The following is a 26,147-nucleotide window of genomic DNA, read 5'->3' as shown; positions in this document are numbered from 1 at the left end:
AACAGAATTGCATTAAGGTATAAAGTTGTGGATTTAAATATCAAGTTCTAATCAGAATAACTGAATAAAAAATTCACTGTGGAAAAACACAACAACAAAACGACACATCTTTGTTCATTTAAGTTTTCAATTGCATATTGTATTTTGCTGAAATACTATTTACAAGTATATTCACTGAGAAAAATTCGAAACATGTAATTACCTAAAAATATTTCACAACATATAGTTTACACTCTTAACATTTTACAAAGAGTTCAATGAACAAAATTTTTGTTACTCACTCTTTCTTGGTTACATTACATCAAAATTGTTGGTCACACAAAAGCCTTCTTAAATCAGATACATAGTAACCACACTTCCATACATTTCATATTGTATCAGTCTGGAAATGACACCCAGCCTCCCCAAACATTCTGTGTATTGTTTTGTCAGCAAATATACACAAACAGTTTTAGTAAAATGTTTGTAAATGTCCCAAAATAAAGAATCTTTATTAAATTGGATAATATCTTGAAAGTCTAATTTTACCATTGATGAATTTAAATGATTAGCGATAATTTTCCCATGATACGAATAGATGGTAATTCAGTTTCCAAAAATAGTAAATGATTATCAACGTTGTACATTTTTGGTAAAAATCTCTCAGCTTCTTCACAACTAATAGAAAAAACTTTACTTCCATCTGCTCCTGTATCATCAAGTATTAGTTCCCCATCTTGGCATTTCAGAATATAACAATCACTGAGGTCCATTTCCTAGTCAACTCTTCTTTGCAAGTAGCCAAGGATATCCTGCATAACATTTCCCAAGTGGTCCTGAATAAATTCATCACAATATATGTGTCTTCTAAAATAATAATTGGTTTCCATCCTTTATAGCTATGTGAAGAGTTTTGTCTCTGCTATTTTCCTGAAGAAAGAAAATGTCAATGACTTCTGTGGCTCACCCATTATTTTACTTTACTTTCCTGGATACCAATCACCACAACACAATACAATAGCTGCATGGGATGAATGAATTGCTGTAACTGCAAAGACACTTGACTCATTTGTTTTTCCTTATAGTACTGTTTACCTGACCCTTAACCGTGACCGTTCCTTCAAAACTGAAACTTTCGCACAGATGATTCACAGACATATTTCTACATGCTGTTGGATATGATGTTGATGTGAGATTATCTTACTTTTATCCTCCAAAGTTATCAGTATCAGTTGGAGGTGACATCACTAAAAGATATCTGCAAATAATGAGCTCACTCATCTCCACTAGCCTGAGCAGAAATCTTCTGGAGGAGAGGGGGAGAAAATGTGGAGAGGGGGAGCATTGCATGGAAGACCTCTGTCATCCTCTTGACTACCCTTTTACTTCTACCATCTAATGCTATTTTTTCTCCCATCCTAACAATTTTGGACATATGAGTGAGAAAAATAGTCACATGGTCTAACATTAAAACATTTTTGGAGAATAAAATACTTATCATAATAAATACAAATAATATAGATTACTCTTCGAGCCACAGAGATAAGATTTGCCCTACGATGTCTCAAAGTAAGATAATCTCATATCACCATCATATCCAACAGCATGTAGAAACATGCCTGTGAATCATCTGCATGAAAGATTCAATTTTGAAGAAACGGTCAGGGTTAAGGGTCAGGTAAACAATACTATAAGGAAAAACAAATGAGTCAAGTGTCTTTGCAGTTACAGCAATTCGTTCATCCCATGCTGCTATCATATTATGTTATGGTGATTGGTATCCAGGAAATTAAAGTAAACTAATGGGTGAGCCACAATAGTCATTGAAATTTTCTTTCTTCAGGAAAATAGCACAAGACAAAACTCTTCACATAGCACCAACAGGATGGAAACCGATTATTATTTTAGAAGACATGTACATTGTGATGTATTTATCCAGGACCACTTGGGAAAAGTTATGCAGGATATCCTTGGCTACTTGCAAAGAAGAGTTGACTATGAAATGGACCTCAGTGATTGTTATATTCTGAAATGCCAAGATGGGGAACTAATACTTGATGATACAGGAGATAATGGAAGTAAAGTTTTTTCTATTAGTTGTGAAGAAGATGAGATTTTTACCAAAAATGTATGACATTGAAAAGCATTTACTATTTTTGGAAACTGAATTACCATCTATTCATATCATGGGGAAAATTATCACTAATCATTTAAATTCATCAATGGTAAAATTAGACTTTCAAGATTTTATCCAATTCGATAAAGATTCTTGAACATTTTACAGAAACTGCTTCTCTATGAACTGCTGACAAAACAGTACACAGAATGTTTAGGGAGGCATGGTGTCATTTCCAGACTGACACAATATTCAATGTATGAAAGTGTGGTTACCATGGTATCTGATTTAAAAACTCTTTTGCATGACCAGCTATTTTGATGTAATGTAACCAAGAAACAGTGAGTAAAAAAATTTTATTCATTGAACTCTTTGGGAAATGTTAAGAGTGTAAACTAAATTTGTGAAATATTTTTTAGGTATTTACATGTTTCGAATTTTTCTCAGTGAATATACTTGTAAATAGTATTTCAGCAAAATAAAATATGCAATTGTAAACTTAAATGAACAAAGATGTGTGCTTTTGTTGTGTTTTTCCACAGTGAATTTTTTACTGTTATTCTGATTAGAACTTGGTATTAAATCCACAATTTTATAGCTTAATGCATTCTGTTTAATTATTGTAAAAAAATCACTACTGTGAAATTAATGCCAGGAATGAGGGAGGGAGTGTTGAAAACTGCTATTCATGTATTGATTATTTTGGAAATTGTGTAATGCTACCTATTGACATTGTTTGAGTTATCTGAAAACACTTCGTTCACATAAGCTAAAATCTAAACAGTTAGAATTTGGTTGTTTTACAGAGAGAGAGAGAGAGAGAGAGCAGATTATTAACCCAAAATGTGACTTTAACTCTCAAAGTTTGCTATAGAAAAAATGTTTGTACTCTCCATATAACATATATACAAATTTTATCTTTTCCCACACAAAGTAAGATAAAAACATGCCAACAGTATGTGAAAGCATGTCCTTGAGTCATCTCTGCAAAAGGTTCATTTTTGAGGGAACAATCAGGATGGGGCATACAGTAAGGGAAAACTGTACTATAAGAAAAAACCATAGAGTTGAGTGCCTTTGGACTTAATGTAATCGTTCATCCACAGCAGATGCTGTTTTATGTTGTGGTGTTTTGTGTTTGGTAATATAAAAATAACGGGTGACCCACAAAATTCTTTGAAAGGTTCTTTGCGAAAAGTTCTAATTGTTTAGAATTTTGTAACAGAAAGTTAACATAAAATATAAGATCAGAGCTAATAATCAGTGAAATAATAATAATAATAATAATAATAATAATAATAATAATAATAATAATAATAATAATAATAATAATAATAATAATAATAATAATAATAATAATAAATTATTTATTTGTGCTGCCATATGAAATAATCTAAGAAGAAGAAGAAGAAGAAGAATGAAGGAAAACGAATGTGAAAAATCGACAGTGGGTGAAAAATACGAATTTTCAATTATCATTGGAATAATTGATTGCCAATTTCTTTTGAATAAGAGTTCAAATTTTTTTCCTAAAGAAATTTGTATTTCTGATGGAATTATTGTAAGATATGCATTGACAAAATCACCTTGTATTTGGAAAGAGTTACCTGAAAGAGTTATAAAACAGAATTCTTGGTTAATAAAATATAACCATCAGCTGAAGTGGGAAATTGGTTCACTATCTCTGGACAAACTAAGAAATTGAATGATAGAATCAACATGCAAATATCAAATATTACTTGCCAAAGGAAGAGAAAAATCAAAAACATTAACCAGGTTAATAGGGAGTCCTGTTCTTGATTTAAATGAAATTGGATGCCCTAAACATGAAAACATAATGTGTACTTTTAAATGCTTTTTGAAACATAACAAAAGATTCTGTGCTTTTAATAATTCTCAGAAGTATATGTATTGGTTTCAAAAAACTAAATATGCGATCCTTAATTTTACTACAGTAATAAATTCCTAACAATCACCAGATAAAAATCAACTTTCAGATGAGAGTCACATTGTCAAAAACCACATGATGGCAATTCCACAAGCATGGGAAGAAGGTTTGAACAACAGTGCAAAATTAACAAATAAGAAGACTGAGGAATAAAAAGAAAAATTAGATTGTATTTTTCACTTTATTTATTTCAGTATGTTAGATTCAGTAAATACAATTTGTAAATAATATTTCATTCAAATAAAATGTGCACATTTAAATGAACAAATTGGGTGTTGTTGATGTGTTATACAATTTAAGTAAGACCATAACTTTTTTTTCTCCTTGTAAAATTTCATGCCACAAACTAACCAGATACTTTTTTTTTAAATCCACTCAATGAAACTGTGTCAACTCTTGGAAGTAAAAGGAAATGGGTATTAAATTAATAGGCAGAATTTTAGTGGAGAATATTTCACCTGAAAAGTGACAATTTATTTATTATATATGTAAATGCCTATCTTTTTCACTTTATTTATTTTCTGTATGTGAGATTCAGTAAATACAATTTGTTAATAATATTACAGTCAAATAAAAGGTAACATAGAAATTAACAAAGTATATATTACAAAGCTAATATTCATTTGAAATAATAAGAAATAACTATTTATTTGTTGTGCTGGCAAAAGAAATTTCAAAAAAAAATGGTATGGTGAGTTCAAAACAAAAGTTTCGAACTTGCCATAGTTCAAAACAAAATAACACTTTTAAGTAACACAAAACAACACTTTTAAGTAACAGATATGCAACAAACAAAAGTTTGTCACATATCTGTTACGTAAAAGTACTAATTCTAAAGAAAAAAAAATAAATTTCAGTTACAGAAATAGGTTAAGAGCACAAGGAATCGCAGGTAAATTTAATAGTGAATATTGGTTGTAAAAAATAAATGTAAGCATTAATTTACTATAGCAATAATTTCCCATGGGAACGAAGAGTTTCAACCTAAACACAAGATTTCTCACCTACATACAACAAAACTGGGGAATGGATAAGAGAGAGATTACAGAGCTAATATATATTTGAAATAAATTCCAGTTTCCTAGCTACACAAAATGTCATCAAACAAACAAGTCATCTACTTGAAAACAATAACTGTATAAAATCCTTAATCAGGAATGATTAATTTTAGGATATGTGTTATCACAATCATGTGAATGCTAATCACTTAGTCATATGTAAGTATGACTAAGTGATACTTAGTCATACTTACATATGGATATGACTCAGTCATCTTCATGAAAAGATCCTTAGAAGTAATCTCTCGCTAGGGGATATTACTCATGACGATAACATAGCATAATCCTACAGGGTGAAATATAAAGGAAGAAGTACTCAACTATTTCAGGTTACAGTATTTACAGAAATTTCGTTCTTTGTGGTTTATGTGTTTTTGTTGTGGTGTGGATATAAAATTCAACTATTTTGGAATAATCGCATTTAGAAGAGCCATTCTGGAATGGGGGGGGGGGGGGTGGGGGGGGGGGGGGGTGGGGGGGGGGGGGGGTGGGGGGGGGGGGGGGTGGGGGGGGGGGGGGGTGGGGGGGGGGGGGGGTGGGGGGGGGGGGGGGTGGGGGGGGGGGGGGGTGGGGGGGGGGGGGGGTGGGGGGGGGGGGGGGTGGGGGGGGGGGGGGGTGGGGGGGGGGGGGGGTGGGGGGGGGGGGGGGTGGGGGGGGGGGGGGGTGGGGGGGGGGGGGGGTGGGGGGGGGGGGGGGTGGGGGGGGGGGGGGGTGGGGGGGGGGGGGGGTGGGGGGGGGGGGGGGTGGGGGGGGGGGGGGGTGGGGGGGGGGGGGGGTGGGGGGGGGGGGGGGTGGGGGGGGGGGGGGGTGGGGGGGGGGGGGGGTGGGGGGGGGGGGGGGTGGGGGGGGGGGGGGGTGGGGGGGGGGGGGGGTGGGGGGGGGGGGGGGTGGGGGGGGGGGGGGGTGGGGGGGGGGGGGGGTGGGGGGGGGGGGGGGTGGGGATATTAAATTACATACATTTACCTTTTAAAAATGTATTTTTCTGTTTAATTCTGTTTCACTATAAATTTACAATTCACACTTCACTCAGTGATTCACTAGACTCAGAAGTCAAACGGACACTGGTCGATGTGCAGAACTGTAATGAACATTTTTTCAGAAATCAGAAAAACATGAACCAAAAACAGGAACACGTGCTTTATTGCTGCAATAAAACACGTGTTCTATGGATACCTCTCCAATGGCCGAAACAGGCGAACCCATAATAAAATTTTAAGACAGAAAAAGCGTCCCTTGGTCGATGGTGTGAGGTTACATATCTCAATTACTTTCACGATTATAATTTTTGGAATTTTTTACTCGATCCCGGAGGCTTCCCTGTCCTCTCCCCCCCGCCTCTGCGGATGCACATGACCGTATGATTGCATTTTTATCGATGTATGAAAGTTTGAGAGCGCATAGCGCATCAGCGCTCATCTTAATTGGTCCAATGCAATTAATTGCAGGATAACATTGAATACTTCTGCAGTGGGGAACAATCGGTTTGTTTTAGGATTTATTATAAAACAACAATGAAGGAGAATGCTATATTTGGTTGGTATATTTATGCCAACAGATGAAAATATGTGAATCATCATTAATAAGACATGTGAGAATAGGAAATGAAAGGAAAGAATAAGTGTGGGTAGAAATACTTTCATTAATGCTAAACGAATTATTAATAATCAGCATTTGTGATAGGCGTGTCCTATAAGAGCGAATAGCACAAGCCTATCAAGTCCAGATATGAATAAGTGAATTTATGATGGCATAATTTTTAAAAAAAATTTATGAGAAGACAGAGAGTATGGCAGGAATAAATATGGTTTGATGGAGCAGCCAATCATTTGGTAAAATTTATATTTTACCCATGCCATGTGTATTTCTCTGATTTGTGTATATTTCGCTCCGTTTTCCAAGAATTTTCTTTTCTTTACTGAGACTCAGTGTACATGACATCCGATCATTATCGAAATTATCCACACTTTAGGGAATCCTACATTCAATTTTTTTTTAATTTTTTTTATTTTATTTTAGTATCAGCGGTTCTTCTGTCTTATCAATCTCACATATGCTGGTATTTTATTGTAGATCAACAACGTCTTATAATACACAGAATATTCATTTTTATTATTCAGGAATAGATATTCTTTTACTGTCTTTATTGTATTTTACAATTACCAATCACAGCCTGCTGGGTGAGCTCTCAATGTGAGCTCACCCAGCCTCGCCTTCTGAGCGGCTTAAAAATAATAGAACGCTAAGAATTTTATCCGCTGCGCCCTCTTTACATCTTTTCGAAAGGTGTATGCATTTTGAAAGCATACCCGGGCTATTAATGCGAATGTGACGCAATGTTTCGCAGTTCTGTTGCGATGAAAGTTTACTTTCAACTTCAATGAAATGAAGGTTTCGATAACCGAGTTCAAAATTAGGAAAATCGCAATTTCAATATAATGAAAAATTTCATCAACGGTGTCCTATAACATATTTTAAGAAGTTTATATGCCTCTGTCACATCATCACTCTCTCTCCTGTTTACTAATGTCTACAATCCACTCTCAATCCCTCCTCATAATCCCGATTCATCTTTGTACTCGTAACTCATCTTTGCACACATTCTACGCCCTTTCCACACGTTCTTTATTCCCTTTCAAAAAACCTGCCCATAGACCCAGATAAGAGTGTTGCTCTGGGTCCGGCGGTTTAGAGAGTCCCACATATAACAAATATAGAAAATTAAATTGATTAAATACGAGATTAAAAAATAGGAAATATTGAAATATTTAGAATAAAATTACAAAACATAATTGTTCTGAACGACACACACACACACACACACACACACACACTGAAGCGAATATCATCTTAACTTTTTTGTATCTTATCTGGAAAGGTTGTCTAATTTGAAATTATTCTCAAAATATATCAAATATTTTGAGAATATTTTATATATTTTTGAGAACGCAAAATATATGGAAACTTTGATTATAACAACATAATTAGTGATTTTGCTGAAATGAAAGCAAGAAAAATAATTTTACAGAATAAATATAGTAATGAATGAATTATGCATGCCTTCATTTTATTACTCATCCAGACATAGCCTCGCCTATCAACAGGCCACTCAGAAATGCGCAATAATAATTAAATTTAATCGTCTTTGATATATTTTCAACTTTCTGTCATATAAAAACCAAAGCATTACACCTATTTTTTGATTTTTTCGTTATGAAGGTACACTTTTGTTTCACTTCTTAATACAGGACAAGCAGCTGCCCAGCACTCCTTTATTATGCAACTGCAAACACACCCAACCTGCTTTTATACTTCCTCTTTTATTCCATCTATCTCCGTCCTCTGGAAAAGCCAATCACAAGAAGCATTTCCTAACTACAAGCTGCAGCTCTTCAAAAGAAATGTTCATAAACTTCTGAGTATTCGCCTGCATCCCATGCTCGGCATGATGTGTTGATATGTCCCGCTACCTCTTGTGCATGGATCAATTAAAATAAATAAATAAATAAAAATATTATGTAGGTATTATGAAGGCATATTTCGTTACGATGGTAGGATGAAAAAACATACTTATTTAACAATTTGTTAGTTTAGTTTATAACTTTGAAATATTTAGATATATGGTGTATCGTCCTTCATTTGTACTCTTGACCTGGCACAGAAATTGTTAGAGAAGGGACCTATTTCTCACCACAGGAAACCAAATTAGCACATTAGTCAAAGTGTCGTAGTGTCAAGCCTTGTTAAATGGCAAAATTACTTTCTTATCTTTGCAATGACATGTAATGTCGATGTTCGTTTCAAAATCGCAATCATTTTGAATTATATTTGTAATTTTTGCTATACCACCTTTGAACTTGAACGTGCTATACACTATAATTCTGAGATCCCCAGCCTCATTAATTCTCCAAACTTAATCCCACCCATATAATATGCAGTGGGAAATCTCATCAAGCCAAACTTTACATTTACGAACTTTGAATTTACAGTCATTATCATTTGCTCACAGTTTCAGCCTACGTAAAGCTCCTCTCTAAGTACTTCATATTTAGTAGTGCCTTTTAATGTCCTGCCTACCTTTACATTTACATTCCCCTTTTCATCTGGTATTCAACATGCAGCTTGGAAATTAGCTCAAAATAATAGCAAAATCCATTAATAGTGAATGTCTACGCTGTGTGGGACCTTTAATAAATAAAAGTTGTATTTGAGTGGTCTATTAAACAAGGTCACATTTTATAGTCCAGTGGAATTGTCCATTAATTAATTATCGTCACTTTAAGAATTAGTATGAGCAAAAAAAAACCTAATAATAAAAAGCGACTAATATATAATATAAAGATTACTAAATTTATAAAAATCAAAAAGCCAAGCAATTATGGAAAGATACTACGAACAACTCTTGAATAAGCCAAGAAATTTTAGTGGTGTAAAGAAGAAACTAAAAGCAAAGAGACATTTATTAGAGCATTGATGAATAGTGCAGAGATACTAAGAGGTAAACAAAAATGAAATGAAGAAGCAAAAAAGACTAGATCTACAAAAGGCGATGTGATATTGAAGGAAAGTTTTTCAAACTACCAAGAAAGGTGCAAAAGTTTTTCAGGAAAGGATAAATTTATGAAAAAAGAAAATGGAACATTACTTACAAATCAATGCTAAAATGGGAAATTTATTTTAAAGAAAAGATGTTTCTGAGAGAGGGAGAGAGAGAGAGAGAATGTAATAGATATTTATAAAATGAAAAAAAATGAAAAATAAAAATAAATACATGGAAAACTTTGGAAAATCTGCGAAAATTGAATTCTCAAAAGAATGGAACATTTCGATTCAACACCAGTTCCAAAGACAAAGTATGTAAAGGATGCAACGGTAATACACATGGATTATGAGGTCGTATAAACCTTCCAAGCAAAGTTTTACGGAAGATTTGTTAGCATGGATGATAGCATCTTCTTTAAGGAAGGAGCCAGATTTTTAAAGGAGAGCAGTGCAGTAGAGAGTATATTCATATTAAATTTGCTTGGAGAAAAATGTTTTGAAAAGGATAAAATATTATACTAGAACGTTGTCGATATACTTGCATGGATTTTTTGAATCTATATGATATGCAACTCTTTGGAAAGTCTCACTGTCCTGCATTGTGCAATGATAGCAAACTCCTGTGAGTTGTCAAATTGCTATATTCGACACTTGTTATGAAGTCGTAGCGAGGATATGCAAAGCTGAATTTCTGGAATTCGTTATTAGAGACATTTTGAAATATGAAATCGACAATCTAACAATATTGATTTGTTTGTTGAAAATGAAGAAAACTTACAGACCTAACTGAGAGAGAATTGTTAAAACAATCCTGAAAATTCGCATCGAAAAAAAAAACTGGGAATAATAAAAAAAAATGAATATTAAAAATGACAGAGAACAGAATGAATGAAAATAGATCTCGAATGGGTATAAAGAAAAATTAAAACAACATATTTTCCACTTTGCACTTTGCGTTAAAATAAAAATAAAAATCTGAATGCAGACTCATTCAATAGAAATCTGCTTTCAAATGTTTTTCTGTGACTTATCCAGTCACAGACCAATAACAAAGATGTAGGGAAAGACCTAGACTGTTCTTGTTGTTTGAAATTGCTGCCCAAGCAACTATGAGACAAATACATTATGCCTATTAATTGCAAGTGTTATTATGGTTTGCCTCTTTTGGGAGATAAAAACCGTGTAACTTCCTTACGAGATTGAACAAACTTGCTTTCAGTGAAAAAAATATCGTCCCCTCCTAGCCTTAAAAAGGTTCTTCACATTTTAGAGGATTCCAACCTAGATTTACCAACCCAAGGGTCGTCGAAACTGGATGAGTTTTGAAGGCACTAAGAAGACGCAAGTGTGACTTGACACCAAAACAACCCATGAAACCTAACTTCTTGAAGGGATGATAACATTACATGTCTTTCTTGGAAGTGGTTGGAATAACTACGAAGTTCTTCGTAGAATTCAAGGAAGACTTGAATTCTACGAAGTTATTTCTGATAGGCAAAAAAAATGTTAAAATTGTTTAACATCCTATAACAAAAAGGCGCAAAGTGAAGAGTGTTTCGTAGTGAACATCAACAACAAAAATGAGCTTCACTTACCATCGCTTACTTGTCTACCAAATATTCGTTTGCCATTGACGATTGTGCAATTCCATCTTTGGTACTGAAACTGCCACTGGCACTCCAAAACTGCCTTTTCTGCTCCAAAGCGAACGCTGTCCATCACTTCTACATTCTTTGCACAGATTTTCACTTGCCTACGAGTTAGACCATTCAGAACAGGACACAGATCAGCAGTGTCGATGGTTACGATGGATGACGTCTTCATCAAAGAACTGAAACAACGTAGTGTCTTAAATTTTCATTCTGTGCTGCTATCGACTACAAAAGTTTCAAGGAAATATGAAACATTCTTATACGTGGGTATAAACAATATATTGTTCAGTGTGATAATGTATAATTAACAGTCTGATAACAGAAATGTGGTTTCTAAAAATGGAATGGAATTGCCTGAACAATAATTATTATTTTTGTTATGATTATTATTATCGAGCCACAGAATATACTGCAAAACCTGTAGCATATCACTGATACCTGCTTGCAATATTAAAAGGAAAGAAAATATGCTAATAGGTTTTTGAAGATCGGGAGGGTGAAGTCTTTGGAAATATAAAGTGAAGAGGATTGTCCCAAAGAAAACATAGATAAGTGGAATGAGAGAAGTCAGAAAAGTTTGGTTAGTAAGTGTCAAATTGGATAGTAAATATGCGTTGACCAACAATTTGTCTTTTCCCTACAGGCTTATAAGAACGTGTGGCGATGATGGAAGAATGACACATACTATTTACTTGATACAATCAAGTAACCTTGTATAAATAATGTTTCTAGTCTTAAAAAATGTACCACGCACACATACATAAAAATGATCTTTATAATTCAGGTTCATAATCTGAATAATTAATTTTCTTAAATTGTTACCTAGTTACTGCAGGTGGGAGGAAGTTGCAATACGTTAATGGAGGTTTGAATACTAGTTGTGACAAAAAAAGAGACCTCTTAAAGGATTCTTAAGAAAAGAAGGAAAGTAAGCAGACAGAGACATAGTTGGTTTCTTCCAGATATGTCAGATTTTTAGTCCTGAAATATTAATAAACTGGCCTGAAACACAGGATAATTAACACATTAAACAGTGGACTCATAGCCTTAGCTACGAGTTCACTATAAATCAATTCAAAGTAATTACAGAATAATCCAATTAAATCTATTCAATAGAAAACTAGCTACAGTAGTTCAGTTGGTAACAGCAATGCCTTTTCATTAGAATGTCTTTGCTCTAATCTCATAAAGAAAGTGAAGAATTTTTATAGGTTCTTTTCAAGTGAAGATGACTTTGCCGGTCACATACTGAATGGAGTATTTTTATCGCCCTTAAATTCGGGCCAAATTCGGCCCAAATAAAGATTTTTGAGCCAATGATTGTTTTAATAAGATGGTACGTTATTACTTGCATGAGTCTCAAGACTATTATATCATTAAATGCTAGTAAAATAATTAATTGAAAACTACACAAACGAATGAAATTTCCTAATCTGAGAGGGAAATCAATTGGGTTAAATCCAAATTTAAAGTCATCTTTGGTATTTTCATATATATTTTTAAGACTTGAGTGTTTGTAATGCAAATGAGAACAACTAAATGAGAATCTCAAATATGAAACATAGCAAGCCTATAATACATTATTACTAGTACTGATATGGACGAAGCACTACGAAATCTTGAAAGTGTCAGCCTTTTTTACAAGTAATTTATGATGTTCTCTAAAATTGAGTGTAGTTCTACAGGAAGGTATTTAAAACATTTATGCCAGAAGTTTCCACACACAACTTTTGGGGTAGAGAGCGGATATGCTGTTCATTTGTCCAACCCTTCTTATTAAGTCAATGCAATTCTAATCTATTCAGAGACGTAACAATGAACAACCTTACAGCAAACCATACTTTCCTCTAAGCAGTACAATATATTACTTGCTTCATGTTTACAACATAAATTCTCTTTGAGCAAACTATCGATGCTACCAAAACACTATCCTGCCTTTTAATCTTAGCTTCCCCGTATATTTCGATAACGACTAGATCTCCGTCTGCACCAGATTTCTTTGAGATTTATTTTCTTGAACAGACCCATGTGTAATATTTTCGGGGTTCAAACGCATGACATCCATAGCTTCCGCAACCACCAAATCAAGCTAACATTAGAATTCTGGTGATGCATGTGCCTTGGTGCGCCAAATTCTTGATACTATCGCAAAGTAAATCATATATTAATGGGCAATCTGATTTATATATGACTCCACATAATTTTGCTTCAATAAACGTTCTTTTTGTTCCTCCTGCATTGTGCTAGGGGATGCGATACTCCTGGATAGCGTCTATTATTCTTTCATTTTCCCTCTATACTTCAAAAAGAACTAGCAGCTGTGAGATAACACATATTCAAAGTTCATCTTCAAACCTACTAAAGATCTTCCCTTTCATTCATTTCGCCTACCTTTTCCCGCTTCAACTTTGAATTTGCCTCATCGCGCCGTTTTTTTTTTTTTCCAAGGACCTTCAGCTGTTCAAGAACTGCATCTGTAATCTACAGGTGTTAAAACTTCTCATGTGTTAGGTTATATATCAAAAGGTCACCAATTATTACAGAGCTTACTAATTTTAATGCATTAGATACCAAGTTCTTTTTTCTATGCAATTCCAAAGTAAATCTGATAGTTTTAAAAGCTTTCAGAATAGCAAACGTTACATTTATTTGATTAATAACAAAAAAAAAATAATAATAAGATAAACTGTCTTCATATGATAAGTAGCAAGCAAGGTAAAATGATCGTTCCTTTTAAATGACCTACTTAAAATAAATGTTGCTTTAAATAATATATTAATTTCTTTTTTCTTTTTCTTTTCTTTCTTTTTCCCATAGTTTATCTGTAGATACGCACAGTTCATAAGTAATAGTTTCAAACTTCGACGACACTCTTTAAGTAGTTTATACTCTGATAATTCACATTTTTTAATATTTCTCAAATCACAATCGCCGATTTTATGTTCTATCAGTTAACAGTTTCCAAGAATAACAGATTCTTTTCATTTTAAATCGTTATAAATGATGTTCTCTCTTTAATTGCAAAACAGGTTTGAAATTTTTAAAAGCTTGCAGACTTTCAGCTATTATCTTCTTCTTAGAGTGCCATCTCCCATCGGAGGTCGGCGACCACCTTGACCAATTTTGCGCAATCCTCAGCCACTCTCAACAGTCCCTAAGAGCTTATGCCAGTGCACTGTGCAATGCCAGCCAAGATTTTCTTCGTCTTCCTTGTCCTCTTCTTCCATTTACCTTTATTTTTATAATCAATGGAAGTATCTTATATTTTCATTCCAAAGTAGAAGACGATACGCAGTCTTTCTTCTTTTTATTTTATTTTCTTTTTCTTTTTATTTCTATTTATTTTCTTTTTCTTTTTATTTCTATTTATTTTCTCTTTCAGTCTAATTTTTAACTTATCTTATATTTTCATTCCAAAGTAGAAGACGATACGCAGTCTTTCTTCTTTTTATTTTATTTTCTTTTTCTTTTTATTTCTATTTATTTTCTCTTTCAGTCTAATTTTTAACTCTGTCACCAGTAGATTATGATCAGCCGCACTAGGATTGGTTTTAGTATTCTTTATGGAACTTCACAATCGTTGATTAATTAGCAAGTAATCAATCTAGTTTCTGACTATATTTCAATTATTATCCTGCGGTGATCACCAAGTACATAATAATCTTCAGAGTGGTAGCTTAAACTATGTGTTTTTGATTATTATTTCCTCTTCTTGGCAGAATTGATATAAACAAGTGTTATAGATTTTGTAATTTAAATTAATTTGTGCATCGTCTATTTCTGTGTTAAGTTCACAAATACCCCACAAAAATAGACTGCTGTTATTTCTCTATTTCTGTTCTCATCAGAAAATTCAGCAGCTGAATAAATGTCCATTGTTATTTTATGTTATGACTAAGTTGGCAAACAATGTTTACCTACTTAGTCATTAAAATAAAGTAATAACGGATATTTATTATCCTTTCTTTCAAGAAAATACAGCCAATGGCATGAGTTATTTTGCAACCGTGCTACTTACACGGAATTGCAAATACACGAGCTAAGCTAAATTAAACTATTAAAAGCTGCTAATGCTATAAAAGTGCTATTAACGGCTCATAGATTAGTCTTTTAACAGTGTTTTATTGCCGGCTTTTGGTTGAGGATATTACTGGCGTTATAGACAATTGTTTATAATTGGTTCTCACCAAAGAGAATTCTCGGAAACTCTATAAGGGAAATCATTCCATTATTATTCTTTAGTTTGATCATTTTGTTTGAAGCGTTTCGACATTTTTATTCTATGTTTACAATTTTGGTTCAGTTTGCGATTTATTATGTGATTACAGAAAACATCCTTTTCGCAGTGAACTATAACATGTTATTCAGATGTTTATTTTCCTAAGAGAATTTCTGTCTGGTGCTCTCAAGGGTCTTTGACGGTTCTAAAATGACATTCAAGTACTGAAACCCAAGTCAGTTGCTGTAATTAAAAGGCGAATATATGGCCTTCGGGCAGTCTCAATGTTTGTTAAATACAGTACTAGACAAATCTAGCCAAACCATACCAATACCGATGGTTGTATTCACGAAAAATCTGGATCAAATTCAAAGATTTTAAGGTTTTGAAGTTGATTGTTTCCGAAGGCAAACATCGTTTGCCACCTTGGTTATAGAAACCCATTAAATATTTACTATACTTTATTTTAATAATAATAATAATAATAATAATAATAATAATAATAATAATAATAATAATAACATTTTATTTATCATCTTACAGAGTATTCACATATATACACATATATATTTACATATTACTTAAATAGCCAATAGGCTTCATTTCGGCGATGTAAAACATTATTTAAATTAAGGGATATTAAATCCCACATTGTTTTAAAACCGAATAAGAAACTCAAAGATCGGAATCAAAGAGTTTCATGCCGAATATAGTAACTATAAACGTATCGGCGACTACTAGCGTAAGCTAAAACACGTAGTTCAAGTACGTAGTACAAATTAGGCCAACTCGTTGCAAAGGTGGAGAAAGTTCTGATCGCTATTCTTAATATTTTCCATAATGTAAAACCCATCTCCTAGGAGATGTATGATGTTATACATTATGGTGGGAGGTCACTACTCAGACCGGTTTCGATGTTTATTGAGATCTCATCAGTGAGTAGCTACACCAAGTATAATACTAAGGGTATAGCGAAAATAACTTATATACTCTGCTATACGAGTTGTCAAAAAGGTGCGCCCATAAATTATTTAAAGTAAAGAGCCAATAGGCTTCATTTCGGCGATGTAAAACATTATTTAAATTAAGGGGATATTAATACCCTTAGTATTATACTTGGCTTAGCTACTCACTGATGAGATCTCAATAAAGATCGAAACCGGTCTGGGTAGTGACCTCCCATCATAATGTATAACATCATACATCTCCTAGGAGATGGGTTTTACATTATGGAAAATATTAAGAATAGCGATCAGAACTTTCTCCACCTTTGCAACGAGTTGCCCTAGTTTGTACTACGTACTTGAACTACGTGTTTTAGCTTACGCTAGTAGTCGCCGATACGTTTATAGTTACTATATTCGGGATAAAATTCTTTGATTCCGATCTTTGAGTTTCTTATTCGGTTTGAAAACAATGTGGGATTTAATATCCCCTTAATTTAAATAATGTTTTACATATTACATTTTTTACAGTGAATTTCATAGAAATTTTTCCGTTTTTTGTATTATAAAATGCCTTAATAATAGTTACTGTGGATGGTAATTTATAGTTTGCAATTGGATGAGGTTGCATTTTTTAACAGTATTTATAGTATAACAGTAATTTACATCTATTTTGCAATTTTTGCTTTTTAATGTTTTTAACCACTGTAACTTCAGCAATTCTATGTATTAATAATTACTTAATATTTTTTCTTGATCTCAGTTGAGATGTAAAGCTTGCCTCCTAGAAGCTTTTTAATGAGCTTATCTGAGGATGACACCGGTTAGATATATGCATTTTTTTCTTATTATTGATTTGATTGCAGTGTTGGAAGCAGGCTGTTGTTTGGGAAGTCAAATGAATGAGCTGAAAGGTCTGATCAAAGTGAAATTGCCGGTATGTTCTGGTTTTATTGCATCCGCCTTGCTGGTTCACATTCATTTTTATTGTGGTCTTCTTTTTGAACTAATTAGGAGACTATTTTTTCACTGTGGCAGCCTTTCTATGTCTTCTGAGCTTCTAATTTGTATCGGTTTTGAAGTTTATGACTGCCTCAATAATATCTTGGCATCTCTGATCAAAAAAAAAAAAAAAATGGTAATTTTTTTCCCTTTTGCTTTTTTTTGCTTGGTACAACAGATTCTGGTTGAATGGTGTTAAATATTCGGATAGGAAGATTGGTGTGTTGTCTTGCAATGCGTTCAAATCCTTGGAAACTGTTTTTTTTTTCATGTCTGCTGGCTTTCCTGAGATTATCTCTTGTGGACTTGCTTGTAAGACGAACTATGACGTGCAGGTCGTGGCAAGCCTTGTTTTTTGCTCTTCCTAGGAATCTGATTTATGGTCTCAATGTCTTTAAGCTGTAGGGGGATGTCAATTGCATGGCCTAATTTTAAAACTACGTCACTGAGGTTTTCTGTAGGTGCTGTTTCAGGAAGACCGTTTATGATAAGATCCTCTTTGCGTTGTTGCTGATTTAAACGTTTGTATTGTAGTTTTAGAGAATGAAGTTCTTGACGGAGTTAGGATGTTTCTTTCATCAAATTGTGTTGCTTGTCATTTAGTGCGTTAATGCTCATTTTGATGTCTTTTACCGTTTGCAACTTTTACCGTCAGACGCTAAGTTATTATGTTTGACCAAATCTTCATATTCGCTAGACTGTTTTGTTATTTGTTCGTTCTGTTTGTCGAAGAGTTCTTGCACAAGATCTACTAAGCTGGCTTTTGTAGTCTCTCGACCGTTTTCTATTAGTATATTTAAAGAGTTAAAATTATAGGACTCATCTGCATTTTGTTGTCTGTTCATTTCGTCCTCTGATTTTGCGTCCGGTATAATCGGCTTCGTCGTCAATGGCTGCCTTTGATGCGTTTCTTTGTTTATCCTGCAGATTACACACTTCCATTCCTCGCGTGTTGCATTGGTTTTACATTGCCAGGTTGTTTCTGAAGAGCCGGCACATTTTAAGTGTAGAATCCTACTGCATTTCGTACAGGCTATTTGATTTCCGTCAGATGATAAATCATCCACGCATTTGAGACACTTCATGACTCATCTTATTCCCTTGAGCAGATATGGCGTGATTGTAAAGATGGCCACGTCCTTTGTTCTTCGCTCGTTGTTGACCGCGGTCCTCTCTGTTCACTTTTCAACCCTTCAAAATTTGGTTTCTTCTTAGCCGATTTTGGTGAATTTTATATCACTGTCTTCGCGTGACTGGTAGAGTTACTTGGGAACACTTTCGAATTAATAATAATAATAATAATAATAATAATAATAATAATAATAATAATAATAATAATTAGTCCCCCAAGGAGCAAGGCCTTGTAGTGGTAGAGAGAGAGAGAGAGATTAGCGTTCTTCAACGATGTTGAGAACTATGCTGGAAGAAACATAGCCATCATGGAAAACATTGCTATCCACAAGGCCATCCTTGTCAGACAGGTCTCACTGAGGAGCCGGACTAACAGTATTACATTCCTAATTTAATGATTAAAAGCAAGAAGAAATCCATACTGGAACAGTCGAAGCCAAAGTGATGGAGTGCGTCAGATACTGAGGGTCAAGGGCAGGCGACAAATGGGCAACAACAAAACCCAGCTCTCCTTGCTGAGCAACCAAGTCAAAAAGCTGAAAAGCGACTGAGAGAAACCAAATGTAAGATATGGACTCTAGAAGAAAACACTAGAAAATCGAGTTTTTAAAAAAGCGTATTGCACATGATTTGGAAACAAAAATTCCCAGAATCTACGATAACAGAGTAAAGACTTATTAACCGAATGAATTTCATTTCCTTCAAGAAAACATTTACTGAACTTAAGCTACATGATTTAGGTAATAAACCAACAGCTCATCAATAACAAGAAATCATCAGCAGATGCCTGTGTCTAACTTCGAAATTCAACTCAGTGATCATCAAGCTGGCCAAATACCTGAGAGAATGTTTTGACAGAAGTACAGTGGAAAATGAAGTCGTTTATATTGAAGCATATGAACTCCATAAATGACTATATAAGACTACCAACACTGAAAGCCCTACATAGATATAATCTAGAAGAGCTCTTCTTCAGTGAAAATACTGTGATGAAACAATCACGAACAAAACTTTAAAGGAAACAAATCTTTATACAGCACGTGCAGCTTTTATCATTACAATGAAGCTTGGTTGCGAATTGCGAGAGCAAACACAAAGTTGAAGCAATTTGCACTATCTAAAATCCGATTGGAACGAAAAGTCAGCAAACTTCGAGCTGATCTGAAAACTTAAAGAGTCTTGAAGAAGGATGGAAGAAAAATAATCGCATCAAAAACAAACTCATAAACACATGTAATTTGGCCAACAAAACAATTGCTGAAGTTACTGGAGAGCTAAAGCAAAGACGTATTGCAACTACACAGAAAATTAAAAGATACGAAGCAAGAATTAAGCAATATGTACAATATATTCAATTATGACTGAACCAGCATCACTTCTTTCAGTCTCTTAGGAGAAATTCAAATGAGAAAAATCATTCGCCTGAAAAAGAAAGTCAGTCTGAGATATTCCTATGAATATAATAAAGATGTCGCATGAAATATGGAAATAGAATCAGAAATGAAACAAAAATATATGTAGAATATCCTCATTATCATTATTGAAGAAATGGTAAGTGCACCAGCACAAGCTTTGAGTGCACCTGGCAAACACGAACTGCACGAAGTTTGGTTAAAACATCTAAACAACTTGATTATTTGTTGCAGTCAGTCTCAGCGGAAGACTGGATGATATCTGGTTGTCCTTTTCTCTTCATGAAAGATAAGGATAAGGGTGCAGACCTAAGTAATTACCGTTTAATAACTTGCCTACGGACCTATATAATTACCGTCCAATAACATTCCTACTAACTACGTTTAAGTTGTTCATTGCAATCATACAAAATTCCATATACTGTTGCTTATCTGATTGAATAAAAAAGTAATTTTCAAAAATCTAGAGGAACAAAAAGACCAGCTCATTATTGATTGAATGATCCCCAGACATTCAAAACAACGAAATGTGAACTTTAGCATGGCAAGGATAGACTACAAGAAAGCATTGGATTTCCCTCTCACACTCCTGGATCCTAAAATCACTACAAATATTTGGAATTGGCAAAAAAACATACGGTCATCTCTGTCTGCTGCTATGAAATCATGGAAACCAACTTTAATTGTCAATAATGAATGATTCGGAATAATAGCATTAAACGTGGAATTTTCCAAGGTGATTTCTTGTCACCATTGCTCTTCAACATTTCTTTGATACCTTTGTCTATGATTTTGAAGAAATCAAAATTTGGATATGAAATTTCTAAATATAAAAGTAAAATTTCCCATCTTCTATATATGGATTAGTGAAGACGGTTTGTATTTACTAATGGATATCAAAATGGAGTTAGGTTGGAATAAATGTGTAATTTCATCCGTTAAACGAGGAAAAATTAATGACACTAGCAATTTTAATTTTGATCTGAAAAAATATACAAAAGCAATTTCAGATAAGGAACACTATAGATACCTAGGAATATTAAAAGCTAGTGATATTCTCCATTCAAGCAACAAGCAGTAGCGAAATACACCAACAGCATCAAGAATATTCTGAGAACAAAACTTAATGGTTTGAATACAATTCAAGCAATGAACTCATGGGCTGTACCAGTGATTCGATATGCAGCTGGTGTAATGCACTTGACAAAATAAGATCTGAACAAATTGAACTGCAAAACTAGAAAATTAATGACTATGTGTCTGCATTACATCCACGAAGTGATGTTTACCGGCTATCTACCAAAAAAGAATAATAGGCTTCTGCAAGTGAGACAGACTATGATAAAGACCTTATTTTGAAAAATTACACCGACAATAGTACTGAGTAAATGCTCCAAGCCATTTCACTAGAATTTCATCTAAAAGCAATTGTAAATAAATCCGATTACAAAAAGGAACAACAAAATAACCGATATGTGCGCTGGAAAATAAACCCTTGCATGACCAATTTCCTTGAGACACTGAGGAAAACATTGACGTGACCAAGATGTGGCGATGGCTACAATATATTAAAAAGGAACAGAAAGATTCTAGTAGCACAAAAAAAGGCGTTGTTGACTAAATCAATGCAATCAAACAAAAACCTGAGAATATTAGTAATGATAGCAAATACAGATTGTGTGATCAGAAAGATAAGACCATAAAACATTTGCTCAGTGCCTGTAGATCTGCTTTAACAAATTAGTCCAAAGTGACTATTAAACCTCCATGATCAAGCGGCCAAAATAATTCATTGCATGTTTGCAAGAAATATCCAATGTCAACATTGCTTATATCGCATGTATTGCAAAAAAGTAGTTTTCCTAGTTCTGATAACTGGTGGCAGCATAAAATAGAGAAAATATTGGAAAACGAAGCAAAAAAAATTCTCTGGGAATTTAGAATACAAACCGATCGGCCTATCAAACACAATAGACCTGACATCACAGTTATCGAATTTCGATAAGTTTAGACTGATAACAACATCAACAACAAATAATTTGAAGGAAAAAAAAACAATAAATATCGAGATCTGGCAATGGAAGTTGGTTGGCTGTCGTTTAAACACACCAAAGTCATCCCAATTATTATCTGTGCACTTGAAACCATTTAAAAGAAGGTATCCACTTATTTACAAGAATTAAATATCAACAAATTAACCATATATAATCTACAAAAAACGGGCATTACTTGAAAGAGTCGATATTTTATGACGCTACCTGACAGACTATTCTTAGATTCTTGGGTAGAATAGGAATTACTCTGTATCACCAAATTGTTGTTTGAATGATATCTTGTTGAAGCTGTGTTTCAATTGTATGAATAGTAATAAATAACACAGTGCAACACAATTTTTGCTGACTTTTATATGAGACTTGTTTTTTACTAATGTGGGTGCGCTGATTTCAAATATCAAACCCATTTTTCTCTATCACGTCAGGTTTTTCCTCTGTGGCATTTTCTTTTTGCTAATTTGTAAGTTTTTGATAGTTTTAAGGAGGCAGTACTATTTAGAGGATCAAAAAAAAATCGATATTTTAATATTATTTTCTGAAAGTATGTACTTTTAAAAATCTGTTCCTAACTTTTTATCAAGAAATTCGAAAAATCCCGAAGATATAGCCTATTATTCAAAGCGGTGCGCAGATCAGAATCGGAGCGCTCACCGCTCTCGCTTGTTAGTAAACGAATAAATGCGTAAGAACCTGCAACGGTACGTACTGGCGCTTTGAATGCGAGAGAGGATAATTAGATACATAACTACTTAACAATATTCATTAAAAATTACAAGAATATTTATAAAAAAATAACAATTTTACTTACACATGAGTTTCAGGGAATAAATTTTTGTTTGTAGCAATTTCTGCTGTGTGTTCTGTTTTGTCAATCCCTTTGAATACTCCAACATTAGTTGGCCATCATGTGAGAATCCCATCTTCCTTGGTACCGATCTTCCATAGTTTTTAAATCTTGATGATATCTAATAATAATTTTCGGTTCTAATAATAAATAATTATAATCATTTATTATTAGAACCGAAAATTTTTAGACAGAAAGTGCATCCAAACATGAGATTCATCCGTACGACTCTCCAATAAACCCAGATCACTGTAAAATATTAAGCTCACTTTTTCACGATCTCTTTCCTTTCCTCAGAATAGCAACAACCAGGATATCCACATTTAGCACATGGCTTCTTAATATAAGGCAATGCAAAAATCTAGTTTTTGCTTGAGGGTAAAAAAAAAGGACAATAAGCTCAATATACCAGAGAAAGTATAAAAATAAATAAAATATTTGTCTAATATCATTTCATTTCCTAGAATAAAATTGAATACCCGGAATTATTTTAGCACTAACTTTTGATAAACGGTAGGCATCATCTCCACTGTTCGTCACATCAGAAGTAAAGTTTCTTTCTACACTTACGAGTTGAAAGTACGAGTGGACTGGTATTCTTTCTTAATCCCACTTTTGTTACTAAGTGGAATAGTTTGATTTCTAACATGGATTTTCCTGAATTTCACTCGAGTTTCCGAAAATAAAATAAAATAAAATAAACCCTACTTGGCGTAGTTGCCAACACCTAAGATTGACTAACTTGATAACCGACTAAAACCTAAATAAAATAATTAATTGAAAAAAAAAAAAAACTCCAGGGCAACTAGAATCAAATCTACCAAGTTCATTGTTCTGATCTAGCCTCCTGAGGTTACAACTTAACTGACCCAAATTCAAGTGTGTTGGTTCCGTAATGCTTAATAAGCCCATATCAACAGCCTGTGGCACTTGGGAATCAAGTTGGAAAAAGAGTGGCAGTAAAGAAAGGATTATCTTTACTGGGTAAGAAATAAAATAGTAATGTGACAAATTTAGTGATTTTAAACGAATATTTTTGTCACACGCCCACTCAGCCCTGATTTTGTATTGTCTAACCAGAGAAATGGATGGATTTATCTGGCTTCTTTGAACAGATGTTTAAATGCCATTGATTGGTATGAAGGTCAGCACTAACAAGACAAAGACAATGAATAATAGGCAGAAGCATTGAAGATATCAACGTGAATGGAGAACCTATAGAACAAATAAAACATTTCAGCTACTTAGGCACGAGGTTTAGTGAAAATGGTAAATTAAATTTGGAAATAGACAACAGAATCAATAAAGCTAGCATGGTAGGAAATCAACTGAATAAATTTATATGGAAAAGAGAGAAATTAGTCAAACCACCAACTTGGCTGTATACAAGACAACGTTAAAACCTGTTTTAATTTATGGATCTGAGAGCTGGGTAAGAAATAAAACACTTGATAAAAGACTAGAGACCATAGATTTGAGAGTCCTGAGAAAGATATGAGCGTAAACAGATGGCATTAATGCCAATATCATATTAAAAACGAGGATATTAGAAAAGAACTTAACATTGTTAGCAGAGCTAATCTCAGATGGTATGGTCACTTAAACAGAATGGGAGAGGAAAGATTAGTAAAATAAGTGTTCTCTGCCAAGAAAGCAGGAAAAAGACCCAGAGGAAGACCAAGATATAAGTGGATTAATACAGTAAAAAGTGCCTTAGAAGATAGAAATATAAGATCTGATAATATTGGAGTCTTGAGGGGTAACAGATTGATTTGGAGAAAAATTGTAGATAGGATGTAAATTGTAGATAGGATGTAAATTGTAGTAACGATGTAAGTTTTTCGTGTAGTACTATCATATCCTATACACCCCTTGAAGGTACATATCAGGAATTTGAGGATGGTGATGATGATACCACTTTGAGGTTACGGTCGATAAGGATTGTTGACACATTGGGAAAATAATTTAATACTCGGGTTAGAATTCCTGAAATTAATGTGTTAGAATTTTCGAAATAAATCCTTGGATTAGAATGATCGAAATTAACTCCGAATACTTTAACACTCGGAATCGGCACATTGTGTTGTTACTTTAATTCCGTCACTGGCCAGATTTGCGTATAGAAAACCGGAGTTTCTTGGCGAAAATACCTTGCATTTTTGGAAGTACATTGAATTCCATAAATTAAGCAATGAAGAGAAAATGATTACTGGGCGGGGAACATATAAAAGTCAGGTATATTATGTAACAAGTGACGTAGAGTCTAAATAATGTGTACAAATCAGACCAGCTGTCAGCGGTATATGCAAGTGAGCAAAAGCATAAAAATCGGCGTGTTTGAATGGATTTACATTTCGTGTGTAGAGTGAAAACAAGATATTTCGTGATAGAAAAATTCATTGATATGTCTACAACATTTAACTAATGACTTCAGGTGGTAAGCCATTTTGGCTGTCTCCCCCAGACTACAGTGAGGTGAAGGTAGTCAGATGGCACGTGTGAGTCGTTGCATGGTTCACAGTTTGTGGAACTATTTCCAACAGTCACAAACAGCATTCCAGAGAACAGTGAAGGAAGGCCATGGGTTACAAGCGCAGTGGGTGACTGACATCTGAACACTGAAATAGGAGTGCTACCACGATCTGACTTCCACTCAGCTACAGGAACACTGGTATCTGCTTCCACTCTGCTCAGAAGGCTTCACGAAGGTAGTGTGTCTGCTAGGTGATCTGTATTCTGCCTAAACCTGTCCTCATTCACAGAAGAGAACGTGCGAAATGGGCCATGCTCTTCGTCAACTAGACCCAAGACCAATGGAGTAGGCCATTATTGTTTACAATAATGGCTTACTCCATTGGTCAGTATGCTCTATAAAGCGATACCAGGCGTACTCTGGAGAGAACCAAGGACACGTTTTCATCCCTCTGATATCCATGAGAGAGACAATTATGGTGGAAGTAGTGTGATGATTTGGGGAGGCATCTCTTGGGTGGTCGCACAGACCGATATGTGCTTTCTAGTCGAGCCATCAGCCATTAATGCTGCAAATTATAGAGATATGGTCCTGGATCCCCTATGTTCGTCCATATGCGGGTTCGATAGGGGTGACATTTATCCTACTACACGATTATACTCGTCCTCATCGAGCGAAGCTCGTTGACCAATATCTTCAAGATATTGGACTCAGCAGCCAGGTCTCCTTAATCCTACTTAGCGTGTCTGGGATACTCTAGTTAGGAGTGTTGCTGC

The 26,147-nt window shown here is 34.5% G+C and overlaps 1 protein-coding gene across 1 annotated transcript in view; it reads right to left on the bottom strand.

The window, feature by feature from the left end:
• The window catches only part of LOC150104311 (protein Wnt-4-like), an 80,005-nt gene that overhangs the window by 17,965 nt on the left and 35,893 nt on the right, over positions 1–26,147 (bottom strand). The window contains exon 2 of the mRNA XM_090396455.1: positions 11,236–11,471. Within this exon, the coding sequence (XP_090252581.1) occupies positions 11,236–11,471 (236 nt within the window). The remainder of the gene's footprint in view (positions 1–11,235; positions 11,472–26,147) is intronic.

The sequence above is a fragment of the Typopeltis vanoorti genome, chromosome 8, assembly GCF_054136105.1.
Source record: "Typopeltis vanoorti isolate ZY-2024b chromosome 8, IOZ_Tvanoo_1.0, whole genome shotgun sequence".
NCBI classification, from domain to species: domain Eukaryota; kingdom Metazoa; phylum Arthropoda; class Arachnida; order Uropygi; family Thelyphonidae; genus Typopeltis; species Typopeltis vanoorti.
Note: the sequence above shows the minus strand (reverse complement) of the source record. Positions and strands in the feature narration are given on the sequence as shown.